Source organism: Papio anubis, chromosome 6 (genome assembly GCF_008728515.1).
Source record: "Papio anubis isolate 15944 chromosome 6, Panubis1.0, whole genome shotgun sequence".
NCBI classification, from domain to species: Eukaryota; Metazoa; Chordata; class Mammalia; order Primates; family Cercopithecidae; genus Papio; species Papio anubis.
Genome location: NC_044981.1, coordinates 166121900 through 166136517, shown reverse-complemented (window position 1 = coordinate 166136517; position 14618 = coordinate 166121900). Strand labels below are relative to the sequence as shown.

Here is a 14618-nt window from a genome sequence, read left to right as displayed (position 1 = left end):
AGGGTGAGAGTGAGTGCTCCAGTAGTCTCTAACGTTGCCTCAATTCCAACAGGCCCCGGAATTCAGGTTCCTTGGCTATTTGATTTAAACAATACAAAGATACTCAGTACATGCCCATCTTAATAAATGACGGAACAATGAAAACCAATTAATGGTCATCATCAAAATATTTACGTCGTTTCTCATCACGTGACATGGTTTGAGAGTCTCTTCGAGGCCCCCGGGACAGTGGCCGCTCTCAGGGTCTGTGGCAGGTGCTGGAGGGCCAGCCCCTCTGTGGGGTGGGGACTCCCTTCCAGGAGCCAGGGCTGTCAGACCACCTTGCCCTCACCACTGTCCAGATGAGGAGGGCTGCTGTCTAGCCACAAGCTTTCTTCCCTGGTGTCACTCTCAGAATTGACTTGAGAAATTTTAGAAATCAGAATCAGAGCTTTGTCTAGTGGTGCTATTGTTTACATTACAAAATGTTTTATTTCTTACATAATTGATCTGGTTTCTTCTAATGAATAACAACAGACAAAACTGAGCTGTTGAAGACACATGGATCCTAAAAGTAAAAACTGAGCTCATAATTATCAGTTAATTAGGTGCAGTAGCTCATGCTTTTAATCCCAACACTTTGGGAAGCCGAGGCAGGAGGATCGTTTGAGCCCAGGAGAGCAGTCTGGGCAACATCGTGAGACCTCATTTCTACAAAAATGAAAAATCAGCTGGGTGTGGTGGCTCATGCCTGTAATCCCAGCTACTCGGGAGCCTGGGAGGTCGAGGCTGCAGTGAGCCAGGATTGGACACTGCACTCCAGCCTGGGCAACAGAGCGAGACCCTATCTCTAAAAACAGAATGGTTTACAAAACTTGTTCTTTAACATTCATTCTTTAGGAACAGATTAAGTAAAGGAAGTAAAGTGGCTTGGTGCACATGCTCGAACCCTTCCAGCATCTGTGTGATTACGAACACACATTGTGAAGGGAACCCTCAGTTTCTCCACTGCGTAAGGCAAGGCGGGGATACAGATTTCCAGTACCTGGTGGAGGGGTTTTTAGGAGATGAGACTTCAGGGTCGCTTTGAAATATTAAATGGATCACAGATGTGGGGCAGTCTTCTGCCTTATCTGAAATAGAGTCTTAGTTTCCTTAGATGTTTCTAATTTAGAATATTATATAGAACTGCATATTAAAATGTAGTCTTCTGGTGAGTGACTAAAGTTTAATCTTGGTATAAAATTTTACCCCCAAAAAGTTAGGCTTTGCATTTAGAAACTGGCCTTAAGTCTCGGCGGAAGCACACACAGCCACGTTATCAGTTTGTTCACCGGGAAGGGAGTATTGGGTATCTCTTGATTCGCAGTTTCTTTCCCACGCTGGTCAGAGCACATTTCCTGCCGCGTACGCAAGGTGGCGGGACCGCACTTCCAGGCCGGGAGGCTTCTGAGGCTCGGCTGGGCTTGGCTCGGCACGGCTTTCGGCAGGCGTGCAGGTGGAAGGGAGTGCTCGCTGGCAGTGTACCTGGTGGGGGTCTCCCTGGCTCCCGTGTGCTGGTCCCTGGCATGGTCACTTACCTCCCCGACCCATTCTGCACCTGTGGTTGCGTGTGGGGTCCACATGGGTGTTGGCATGAGGACGCGGGCGTTCGTTACAGTGTTGGCATGAGGACACGGGTGTTCGTTACTTTACTCACTCACACATTTGGTTACCTGAGGCACATCAAGGGCTAGCCGATGGAATGGGTGGCAGGGCCAGAAAACTGGGCTGGGAGACGGGAGCCATGGAGTGTTCCAGTGCTACAAGAGAGGTCAGGGCCACTCCCAGGGCAGATGGGTGAGCCCGAGAGTCTCTCGTGGGAGCCAGTGTAAGCAGCGGGCTCTGTCCAGGTGCTGAGTGGTAGAGCCGCCTCCAGCTGACGCTGTCCTCCAGGGAGCCTCGCACCTGACTCGCAGCCCAGCACACTCTCCCCAAATGTGGAGGGTGGTCAGCCACGGAGAGGTCAGGAGGTGGCGAGGGAGGGACACGGATCCAGGAGCCACAAAGCAGCAGTGCAGCCTCTCACAGCCTCGTGTTGCCTGCCGCTGTCCTGGGCCACTGTGATGGTGAATACTGAGCACCAACTTGACGGGATTGAAGGACGCAAAGTATTGTCCTGGCTGTGTCCGTGAGGGTGTTACCAAAGGAGATTCCCATTTGAGTCGGTGGGCTGGCAAAGGCAGACCCCCCCTCAGTGTGGGTGGCCACCATCCAATCAGCTGCTGGCTTAGCTAGCATAAAAGCAGGCAGAGGAAGGTGGAAGGACTGGACTTGCTGAGTCTCCTGGCCTCCATCTTTCTCCTGTGCTGGACGCTTCCTCCCCTCGAACATCAGACTCCAAGTTCTTCAGCTTTTGGACTCTTGGACCTCGGACTGACACTGGTGGTTTGCCAGGGGCTCTCGGGCCTTCGGCCACAGCCTGAAGGCTGCATCTGGGCTTCCCTACTTTTGAGGTTTTGGGACTTGGTTTGGCTTCCTTGCTCCTCAGCTTGGAGACAGCCTATTGTGGGACTTCACCTTGTGATGGTGTGAGTCGATTCTCCTAATAAACTCCCCTCCATATACTCCTCTGTCCTGTGAGTCCTGTCCCTTTAGGGATCCCTGAATAATACAACCACTGTCTTGTGAAGGCCGGATCATGTCATGGATGTGACGTTTGTAACGCCTCTGAGCCGCTCAAGAAATGCAGACTCTTCCTTTTAAACCTCCACCCACCCGTGTCCCCCTTCAGGTGTGGGCTCAGAAATCACACAATGAAGGCAGACTCTGAATTTGGAAAGTAAACTTTCTTATTCTCACGGGCTAGATTTTTACATTGTAAAATAAGAAAGAAAATCTGTTTTGATTAAACTGATGTCTTAATGATGTTGAAGCAAAAGAGATGCTGTGGCCGCGTCCCTGTGGCCAGTGCCGCCTTCTTGTCTCTCGTGAGCACAGTTCCGTGCCGCCTTCTTCACAGACATCCCCTCTGCCCTCGGATACAGCTTTTCTTTTAAGGTATGCTTGCATTTTAAACGGAAAATAACCTTTGGTTTGTTAGAGACACACGGATGTTAGTTCAGGCACATGTTTGGAGGTGAAGCCAAGTTGGGTCTGACTGGTGTGAGCTGAATGCTTCAGCGTTCAGGGTCCGGCTTTGTGGAGACCCCGTCGGGACTCACGCGTGGTTCAGCTGTTACGTTTTTGGCTTTGTTTTGTCTTTTTCACCAAGTCCATTTCTTCTGTCCCTGACCCTGGCTACAGTGGAGTCGCAGGAAAGAGGTGGAGGAGCCTGGGCTCGACTGCGGCTGGTGGGGCAGCCTCGGGGGCCACGGCGCAGGGAGGCGTCCAGGGCGGACCCAGCAGGAAACGTTTCCATGTGCAGGTTTCTCTGGGGTCCGCTGTCAGCTTTATTGTCTCCTCACTTGATGCTGCCTCTGAATTTATCCTACTTTTCTTCATCTTAAACTGTGATCTCTGATTATTTTCCAAAAGCCCCAGCATGTCTCCTTTAGACCCATTTGCTCTGGGCATTCCTCCGCAGTGCTGCCGCACTCACCCTCCGGACTCTGAGCCAGCCCAAGCGTTTCCTTCCCCGGCTGTGGCCTCCTCTCCCTGACTTGTCACCTGCAACTCCCAGAGCCTGAACGGGAGCCGTGGAGCCCTCCTGCAAGCTCATCCTCCAGCTCCTCAGCCTCCCCACCCCTCTCTGTTCCTTATTTCACTTCTGCAGATTGTACAATTTTTTTTTTTTTTACCAGTTTCTATGTCTCAAATGCCCCTGAGTCTAACCTTCCATCCAGGTCGCGCTGGTCTCACTGTGATGCCCACACGCCCTCCCCGTGTCCCTTGCAATCTCACCTGTCCTGTGCCCAGGCACTCGTGCAGCCTGGCACAGAGACGGAGTGGCTGGAGCCTGTCGTCCTGCAGAGTTGGAGTCACATCTGTGCCTGCTGAGGCCCCCTTCTGTTCTTAGAAGCCCTTGACACAGCTGTGGGTGCCCCATGCTCCCCCATTTGCTGCCTTAGGGGATTCCCCCAAATTGCGAAAATGTTTACGTACCCATTTAGTTCAAAATACTTTTGAAATTCTCTTTTGATTTTTGTCATTGATTCATGGGTTGTTGAAAGTTAGTGTGCTGTTTGGTTTTCAAATATTTGAGGTCTTTCTTGAAATCTTTTATTGATTTCCAGTTTAATACTGCATGGACAGAGGAAATGCTTTGCATGGCTTGAATGGATTGCTTTTGCTTTGTGTTCTGTGTCCACCTGAAAAGAATGCAGACTGTGCTGTTGGCGGCGCAGGGTCTGAGAAACGTGTCGTGTTGTTTGGGAGTGTCCTCGAGTCTTCCGCATCTTTATGTGGTGTGTGTTTGTCCTTTCCAGGATTGAGGGCGGCATTGAAATCTCTGATCATACCTCTAGGTTTTCTCTTTTCCTTGTAATTCTATCAGTTTTTTCTTTTATTTTGAAGCTGCTTTATTAGGTTATGATTATTACGTCCTCTTAATGAGTAGACACCTTTATTGTAATGACATAGTGGTCTTTATTCCTGGGAATATTTTTTGCTTTGAAATATACTTTGTCCGAAATTAATGTAGCCACTCTAGCTTTCTTTTGTTAGTGTTAGGATGGTATATCTTTTAAAATTATTTTTTTAAACCTATCTGAGTCTCCTTGTTTGAAGTGCATTTCTTATAGGCTGTATTTAGTTGCATCTTGATCTTTTATCCAATTTGACTATTTCTGCATTTTAATGTGTAGGTTTAGACCATTCATATTTAATGTGATTATTAATGTGATTATGTTTAAAACTCTGTCTTGCTTATTCATTTTCTATTTGCTCCTTCTGATCTTTCTTTTCTTTTTATTTTTCTGCTTTCTTTTGACTCCATTAGATATTTTCTGTATTTCCATTTATCATCTTTTTTTTTTTTTTTTGGCTTCTTAGGTGTAACTCTTTGTTTAGTTAATCTGAGGTTTCTTTAATTTAAAGTATAAATCCTTAACTGTGGTATTCTACCATTGAGTGATAGGATGCCGCTTCATCTTACAATAGCAAACTTCCATTTCTCCTCTCCAGGCTGGGTGCTATTACTGTCATGCATTTTACTTTTACGGTGTTATGATCTAATTGTTTGTTTTCTGCCCCCCAAATTCATATGTTGAAAGCCTCTCTCCTAAGATGATGGTGTTCAGAGGTGGGACCATCAGGAGGTGATGAGGTCATGGGGGAAGAGCCTCATGACAGGAATTAATGCCCCCATAAAAGAGACCTCAGGGCACTTATTGGCGCTTTCCACCATGTGAGGGGCAGTGAGAAGGCACTGTCTATGAGGAGGAGGCCCTCACCAGACACTGCCAGCACCTTCATCCTGGACCTCCAGCCTCCAGGACGGTGAGAGATAAATGTCTGTTATTTATAAGCCACCCAGTTTATGGCATTTTTGTGACAGCAGCCTGAATGGACTAAGACAACATTTGTTGTAAATTCCACACTAGGTCATTATCAATTTTGTTTAAACAGTTATCTCTTAGAGATATTTAAATAATAAGAAAAAAATGCTATATATTTGCCCATGTAGTTCCTCAGCAAACTTTTTGAACTTTGATTTTCTTATCTCTAAAATTAGGTGTTGGATTATATGATCTTTCTGGCCCTTGAGTAGGTCTCCCCTCCACAGAGCAGACTGATATGGTGTGAAACTCTGTGAGGGGTGTGTGTGTATCTGCCTGGGGTAGTATAAAATGTATAGTTTACATTTTTACAGTAGTCTGTTTTATAAATATGTAATATATAAAAACAGTAATAATAAAGCAATCTGATAATTATTGTGTGTACTGGATATGTAGTTGAGGATGATGGGGTAAAGTGACCAAAGTTAGTGTCCCATCAACAACAGGGCCAGCATCAAGCCCATCTTCGAATTCAGAGCTACAGGGACCTGGCCCTTGGACCTGGCTCTGCCCGACACCTTGGTGCTGTCCTGTCAGGCGTGGGCAGCCTCCCTGCACACTGGGCTTTCTCCCACTTGGAGTTTCTTGTCTGGGCCGTGTGCACACACCTTACTTCGTATTTGTAGCCAAAGACAAAATGGTTTGAGATTGTGTTAGTCCATTTTATGCTGCTGATAAAGATATACCTGAGACTGGGAAGAAAAGTAGGTTTAATCTGACTTGCAGTTGCACATGGCTGGGGAGGCCCCCCAATCACGGCGGAAGGTAAAAGGCACTTTTTACATGGTGGCAGGGAAGAGAGAATGAGAGAGAAGCAAAAGCAGAAACCCCTGATAAAACCGTCAGATCTTGTGAGACTTAGTCACTATCACGAGAACAGCACGGGAAAGACAGGCCCCCGTGATTCAATTACCTCCCCCTGGGTCCCTCCCACAACATGTGGGAATTCTGGGAGATACAATTCAAGTGGAGGTTTGGGTGGGGACACAGCCAGACCATATCAGAGGTCAATTTCAACATTTACTTGCACTGATTAGGTGCTTACTGTGTCACAGTCACTATCCTTAAGTGCTTTATGTAACTGTAATCATCACCGCCTCAACAAGTGGATACCTCATTACCTTCCTATCGCAGATAAGGAAACTGAGGCACAAAGACGTTAAAATGCCGAACAAAAGCACGCAGTGGGTAAGTGGACCTGCAAGGCCTTCGCACCTCATTGATCTGACTTCAGATTCCGTCTTCGTCAGCACGGTGTCCACCTACACACCACAAAGCTGTATAAGGGCAGAAGAGAGAAGTGGGTTCTGCTACCACCAGCGAGCACTGGGAAGCATCTTGAAGAAAAGCGGGGTGAGCTCTGTGGAGCCTTTCGGGGCCGATTCAAGAGTAGAAGCCGTATCTTTCTTACTATGGACACTTGGGAACTGGAGAAAGGTTTCCTTCTCAAATTTATTGACTAGAACTCAGTTCCAAATCAACATTTCAAAAAAGTTTCTTATTTCTATGAGAGGTAATATATATTATATTTCTATTAATGTGGCATTAATGCTTGTTTTTTTTCTTTTTTAGTCCCTGAGTGGTTTCAAATGTGTGTTTTCACGTACAATTTATAGTTCTGAAGAGTGTGTCATTTCCAGATATTTCCTGACTCTCTCATCAATGCCCACATCATAAAAGTTAATTTCATGCCTAAGGAATGTACGCTACCTTCCTTTTGGAAAATGTTCTGCAGATTCTAGCAAAGTCAACAGCCGAACCGTGAATGTAAAGGCCGCCGTACAGACTACAGAAGTAGGCAGCTTGCCATTGCCACACTGCCTTCTTTAGATTCAAATGATTTGTATAAGAGCCAAAAAAATGTACTTCACATAGTCTTGGTCTTTCACTGCCGTGCAGGGATGAGCTGTCCAGATGATAAATTAAGACAATGAGAAAATAAGGGATTGGCTTCAAGATTTGTGGTTGCCGACGGAATTTCTTCAGCAGAAAGGGAAGGAAACTGAAGTACGGAACTGGTAGGGTATTATTTTTACTGTAAACCATCTGAGCCTGTCAGGCCTGTAACTTCCAAGTGCAATGTATTATGATCTACCGTGTAAAACAAAAAGATTCTGAACTTGAGTCAGTAATAGCTGGTTTATTCCAGGATTCAACTGTGAGTAACGTACCTCTCACCAACAGTAGTCAAAATGAGCAGCCTGCTATGCTGTGGATTTATGGCTCACGGACTCTGGATGAGTACTGCATTTAAGTTAGTGGAGTGACAAATAATTGAATTGGAAAATCACAGCATCCAGAATGGAACTGCATAAAAATCTACTGGAGTGTTTCTGAAAAGATGAAGATTTCTGGGCCCTTATCCCAGACTTTCTATTTCAGGGGTCCCTGGAAGAGCCTGCAGGTTTGGCTTTTCCATCTCAGGACTCTGTTGCAGGGTCTCTGCGTCCTGTCGCCTGGAGGTGCGCACTGACTATGTGCAGATGAGCCGTCGTCCTGTTGACTGCCCAACCCTCGGCTGCCTGTGCTCTGGGTCGCCACTCATTTGACCAGCAAGACTTACATCCGGCAGTAAGGACTCCACCGGGATGGGAACCCGGTGCTTATTCTCGAACTCAGCAATCCAGCGGTGCACCTGGCTCTGTTTCCAGCCTGGCCAATGATATTCTAAGCACGAATTATTACATATTACTAATTATTAAATATCAAATGTAATATCTAGAGCATGCGCTGTTCACTTCCTGAGGCCAGAATATCAACTGATCTGTAGAATAGCAATCAGAAGAGGCTGAATTCAAATATGATCAAAATCACTAATTAGCATACTTGGACACAAGATCACTTCAGTGAGGAGTTTTTATGTGCAGAAGCCATCGCTGTTTGTGGGAAACAGAAATGTCAAAGGGAGTTTTGAACTTAGACCAATTTCTGATGAAATGCAGCACACACCTTTTTGTTTGCACCCAGAAATTTTTGGATAGTGTTGGGAAATATAGTGGCCTGATTTATACTCTCATAGTTCTTTCCCATCATAGAAACACTATAAAGTTAAGAGGGCTTTATAGACACACAGGCTGCTATAAAAAAATTCTCCCATTTTTATATTCAGTCAATATGCTTTTTCAAGTCTAAAACAGTATACAATATAGAAAAGGGTAATGAAGACAGTCTCTTACTTTAGGGATAATCTTCTGTCCTGATAACTTACTGAGTATGTGGAGGGGAATGCAAGTTTTTAAAAAATACTTTGATATTTTTATTTTTATTTATTTATTTATTTATTTATTTATTTTTTTGAGACAGAGTCTCGCTCTGTCACCCAGGCTGGAGTGCAGTGGCGCGATCTCGGCTCACTGCAAGCTCCGCCTCCCGGGTTCACGCCATTCTCCTGCCTCAGCCTCCCGAGTAGCTGGGACGACAGGCGCCGATATTTTTATTTTTAATGAAAAAAATGTTAGAGACAGCATCTCCCTCTGTTGCCCAGGCTGAACTCTTGGGCTCCTGCAATCTTCCCACCCCAGCCTCCTGAGTGTCTGGGACCACAGGTGTAGGCCACCATGCCCAGCTTATACTTTGATGTTTTTAATCAAAATAAAAGAATTTTGGAATAAGAATTGAAAAGGAAAGATTGAAGATAAAGAAATAAAAGTATTAGCAGTTTATCTGCAGAGGCACTGAATAAGCACATGTTCTAAATCATGTAGGGCTCCTTTCTTTTTCTGGCGTTACAGTGAACAAATGAACAGCCAGAGGCCCCAGTCCCATGGCACAGGTGCACCTCAGGGTCTTCCCCACGTCCCCCAGTCAGTCCTCATTTCCACACTCCAACATGGAAACTGCTCTTGTGTCCTTCACAGACTGGCTTTGTCTGTTCCGGATTGTCACATGAATGCCATTTGGCAAGTTTTCTTCTCTGCTTGGCCTCTGTGTAATGATTTTGAAATTCCTCGGCAATGTTGCACACATTCTGGTTCTTCCTTTATATCACTGAGGCGTTTTCCCCTGTGTGGGAGAAACACAGTTTACCCAGCCCTCAGTTGAGGATCTTTTGATGTGTCCAGTTTTTGGTGATTACAAATAAAGCTGCCATAAAAATTATTGTGCAGCTGTTTGTGTGCACACATGTTCTCGTTTCTCTTGCGAGACACTGGAGTGCAGTTGCTGAGGGTGGTGTGTGCTTAACCGCAACGTAACTGCCCCTCAGTTTTGCATGGGATTGTACCACTTGACACTCCCCAGCAAGGTGTGAGAATCTCAGTGCCATAATCTCAGTTACATGCGGTTTCTTTAGTCTTTAATTTTAGCCTTGAGGTGGATGCAGAGTGGTATTTTAATTGTGGTTTTAATTTTTTTTTGCATTTCTTTTGTAATGAATGATGTTGAGCACTTTACCATATACTTATATGCCCATTTTTAATTGGGTTCTTTTCTAAATTATTGAGTTGTAGAACTTTTAAAAAAATGTATTCTTAACTCTAGGCAGGCATTGCAGTGTTTCCCCTCATCTGTGGGTTGCTTATTGGTATCATCATGGCATCCTTTAATGAACAGAAGTTTTACATTTTTATGAAATCTAGTTTTTAATTAAAATTAGATTTGGTTAATGCTTTCTGTGGCCTAAGAAACCTTTTCTAACCCAGAGGCTGAGAAGATATTCTTCTGTGTTTCCTTCTAGGACATTTGTGGTTTTTTATTCCATTTAGATCTATAATCCATTGCTACATAACAGTATTAGCAAAACCGCCATGGCTTGAAAACACACCCTCTTTATCTCACAGCTCCGGTGGGTCAAGAGTCAGGGTGCGGAGGGGCTGGGTCCTCTGCCCAGGGTCTCACAGGCTGAGACCAAGCTGTTGGCAGGGCCTTGGGTCCCTTCTGAGGCTCCCCTGGGGACAGATCTGCTGGCAAGCTTACCAAGGTCTTGGCAGATTTTAGTTCCTTGTGGCTGTAGGACTGAGGGCCTCAGTTTCTTGATGGCTACAGAGTAGAAGCCACCATCAGCTCCTTGAGGCCCCTAAGGCTCCTGCCTCACAGGGTCCCCAGCACAACCACATGCATCCTCACAGCCAGCAAGCGAGAGAGACTCCAGCAAGATGCAACTGTGTGCACAGGCACGCCTTGATTCATCCCACATTCTGTGTTATATGCCGCAGACGCCTCCCATGCTCACAGACAGGTCACATGAGGGCGTGGGTCCCTCCTCCACCTCCATCACAAACTGATTTTGGGTGGGGAGAAAGGTAAGGTAAAGAGTCATTTTTCCCTGTATGAATATCTGTTGGCTCCAGCAACAAGTGTTAAAAACAATTTCCTTTTCACTGGTGTCCTTGGTGGAATTTCATTATCTCTGTAAGTTAAATCTCTTGCTTAATAATCTTATTATAATTTCAAAAGAAGTGAATTTGGCTTATTCTTCCAGTGGTATGGTTGTTATTGTAGTTGCCTAGTGAAGAAAATTATTGTCTCTCCTAATTATACCTCTAAAATGTTTGGTGATCTTATGGGCTCCATTACAAAAGTGAAGGCTCACTAATATTATTCTGGAAAATGACTCACTAAGATTGGTTAATTGTATTGTAATTGACCTCATGTGTCGTATGCCCATAGTTTTGCTGTGTTACTTGACAATTTTTATTTTTTCCCCTAAGAATTTTAGTGAGAAATATAAATGATCATTGTTTTTTCATCCTCTTCACTGCCTGTAGGATTTAGTCCTAGCAAGGTTGACCTCGTGCTGCCGAGTCTACCTTTCTGCCTGGTCTCTCTTCCATCCTTCTCTGTGCACTGGTCCCCAGAGCCCTCTCCTGCTCTGGTGATGAGTTTGGCCTGGAGCAGTCTGCTGTTCTTTGCTTGGAATGTGTTTTTCCCACTCGCTCTTTCCAGACTGCTCCTTAGCCCTCCGTCCTCCTTCAAATGTTGTCCTCTCTGAGACATCTCCTGAAATGAAGTTGGCGTCAGACCTTGGTGTCTCCATTACAGGGTTTAGATGCTGATGTGAAGAGGACCCGGGCCTCACATTGTAAACTGTCAGCTTACATATCCTGTGTGCCACTGGAATTTTAGTTATTCAAGGGAAGAATAGTTCTTCATTTTTTTCTTCTTAGTCACCCTAATCATCAGTATAGATCAGATCCTCAGTGAATGCTGGTGAAATAAATCAATCCATATTCTTATGTGTTATAACCAGTTATTTCTAACAACTTTACTTATTTTAATATTGCCTAGAAAGTGCAGTATTTTTCAACCAAGAGTATTTATATCATCGTGGAGGCTGAAATGTACGTCTACCACACAGAATTCTAGAAAACAAAATCTATGTAGTCAATTTACTTTGGAAACATTTAAAATGGTAAATCACCAGAAGCTAAGCACGTTTTATGCATAAAAGTAGCCTGTCACATAACCTAGGAGGTTAGTAATGCACTTGCGGGGAAGGTACAGCTAATCCCCTTTTACAATCGTGCATAGCGGTGGTTGACCAGCACGGAGGGTGGTGGTGCAGTCATTGCTTGGGTTGAAACACAGAACTGGGTGGCACAGAAGCCACATGGGAACAGTGTTTGCGGCTCCAAAAGTTTGGGATCTGGAATGCAGAAATGCTTATATTTTTAAGGATGCATCCTACTTCAATATTTTCATTTGGTAATACTTTAGGCGATTTTAATATTTAAAATTGTATTTCGCCAGCAATGATTCATATAAAAAGTACTGGAGTTGACAGGCAGGGCCATGAATCGTAGCACATCCGTGATTTGCTGGCAAAGCACTGACAGGGGCAGCTTTGCTCGTATTTTGTGGTCAGAGGACTTGCCTCTGCTGATGGCTCCCCGTCTTCTTGCATTAACCATCAGGCTTTCCTTTAGAGCGTGCTAGGCACTTGTGCCCGATTACAGGCCCTTCCCGCCCAGCCACTGAGTCCTTCCAGCCCCTGAGGCTGAAGGGAGCATGGGCTGGGCATGAACTGGGCATGAACTAGAAGCTGAGGCTCCTAGCCTCAGATCTGCCCTTTGCTGTTGGGTTTCTTGAGTTCCCTTGACAGGGAGCAGCATTCCACTTGGTTATTACTTCATTTCCTCAGATAATCATGACTTCTTTGTCAGCCTGTTTGTTTATGCGAAATTTTAGCAGAACTAGAACAATAGCACACTTTAAAAAAGTGACTTAAAAGATTACAAAGAATAATTTCATTTTACAGATCAAAAATCCGCCATTTAGAGAATTTAGGAATTGTCAAATGTCATAGACCGAATTTGTGGCAAACTTTAGAGTAAAATCAGCTCTTCCACTCTCAGCCAGGATTCTTCTCTCACACCCTTTCGCCTCTTCGGAACATCTGGATGGTTCCGGGGCTTCGGAACACAATATAGTTTGAACATGTGAGCGGTAACGTCCCCCACATTTGTGGAAATATTTTCCCTGTGACATTTGTGGAAATACTTTCAGTTTATTCTGGGAGAAGAGAACCTTGAGTATCCCCTTAAGCATGTTATGCTCTTCTAGCAGGTTGTAATGTTCGCATAACAATATCAATTTAGCCTTCAAGGCAGGCCTTAAAAGACGGTGTTATCATTCCCTTATGTAGAAAGGCGACTGAGACTCAAAGCGCTTGAGGGTGACCCCCGGCCACTCAGTTACTGAATGGCAGAGAAGGTTCTGAGGCAGAAATCCTGGGTCCAAGACCAGAAATCCTCCTGCTACAGAACAGCTGATCTGTGTGTTTTGGTCCTTCCATTTTATGACAATATATACTCATCTTTTTGTGGCACTTTATTTCTCATTTATATTCTAAAATGTGTCATAAAGATTCAGTGAAAATTTGGCAGAGAATATTTTATATTGCTCTTCTTTTCTGAAGATAAAAATGGTACCACGTCTTCCTCCTGGCCTGTGTATTAAACAGGAAAGAACAGCGCGCGGATGGGCAGGCAGATGGTGCACGGCCCGGCTGGGAGTGAGGGGTTGGCGGCCCCCTAGAGCAGGGGCCATGGGGGCCAGCCAGGACTCGGTGCTTCCTCCCAGTCCTCGGATCTTTCCAGATTCCATTCCACCACCACCATTTCCACCACCCTCCATTTCCACCCGCCCGACCACCACCCTCCCTGAACCTGCCACCCGCCCCCAAACCTGCCGCACCCTCCACCACCCCACCCGTGAACCTGCCTAAGGCCACTCTGAGACCTCTGAACCTGCAATGCCACCATCTGGAACCACCTGCATTGAACCACACACACACACATGCAGCACACACACACCCGCCCCACACACACACACACACACATGCGCGCGCACACACACACCCTCCCCAAACACACACACACCGCCCCAAACACACACACACACACACACCCGCCCCTAAGAGCATACAGAGCACCTGTGAGCCGCGCTTAGCTGCCTTTTGGAACAGCATCTGCCACTGCAGAACTCTCAAGTTCATGCAATGAGGACGTCATGAGGGGTGATTATTTCAGCCTCAACTGAGAGAGAGTCTTTTAAAACAGTGAAAAATCCTCAATTACAGATGACATGCATGAAAATACAATTCATTTTTACATACATGGTAACACAGTTCCACTAGCAATGTTTAAACGTTAGATGGTGGAAGGCAGTTTGGGAGAATCCCATCCCAATAAATCAGGATCCAGGGAGGCAGGTGAATGGTTCAGAGCAAGCCTTTCTTCCGTGGAACCTGGCATGAATCTCGCCTTTACCTCTTACTGGCTACATGACCTTGAACAAGTTATTTCACCTCTTTTATTGCTAGTTTCATCAGTGAAATATTATTAAGTAACTTAATTCAAGAAAGGTTTATGAAGGAGCTGCTGCAGGGTGTATGGCTGTTAAATAGATATCATTTGTCCAACACAGCTGTATTCCACGCCCTCCGCATTCAGCCGTTGCTCTGGGAGTGAGGGCTGCAGTGGACACGGGCTGAAAGTCCTCATGGAGCTGGCGTTTCAGTGCATTTATGTTTGTGCAGTGGGGGAGACGAACAGTAATAAAATGAGTGGTCATTTACATGCTTATTAAAAGGCCACGGGTTCTATTGCTAAATGGAAAGAAGAGGTGGGGCAGCTTGGGCAGGTGGGGACAATGACTCTGCATGTGTGGTCGGGGTGGACTGCGTGACTGCCAGGTGGCGGGACGATGAGAACCCAGGCCCGA

At 45.5% G+C, this 14618-nt stretch overlaps 1 protein-coding gene across 13 annotated transcripts in view; it reads left to right on the top strand.

Annotated features, from left to right (window-relative positions):
• The window catches only part of WDR27 (WD repeat domain 27), a 240763-nt gene that overhangs the window by 133413 nt on the left and 92732 nt on the right, over positions 1-14618 (top strand). For 6 of the 13 annotated variants that reach the window (XM_017958484.3, XM_017958479.3, XM_017958480.3 and 3 more), the window contains one exon: positions 6591-7140. The exons of 2 other annotated variants lie outside the window; for them this stretch is intronic. In XM_017958484.3, the coding sequence (XP_017813973.2) occupies positions 6591-7028 (438 nt within the window). In that variant the 3' untranslated portion in view covers positions 7029-7140. Of the gene's footprint in view, positions 1-6590; positions 8177-14618 lie in introns of those variants that run through there. 5 more of the 13 variants (XM_017958489.3, XM_017958491.3, XM_017958488.3 and 2 more) reach the window with 3 other exon arrangements.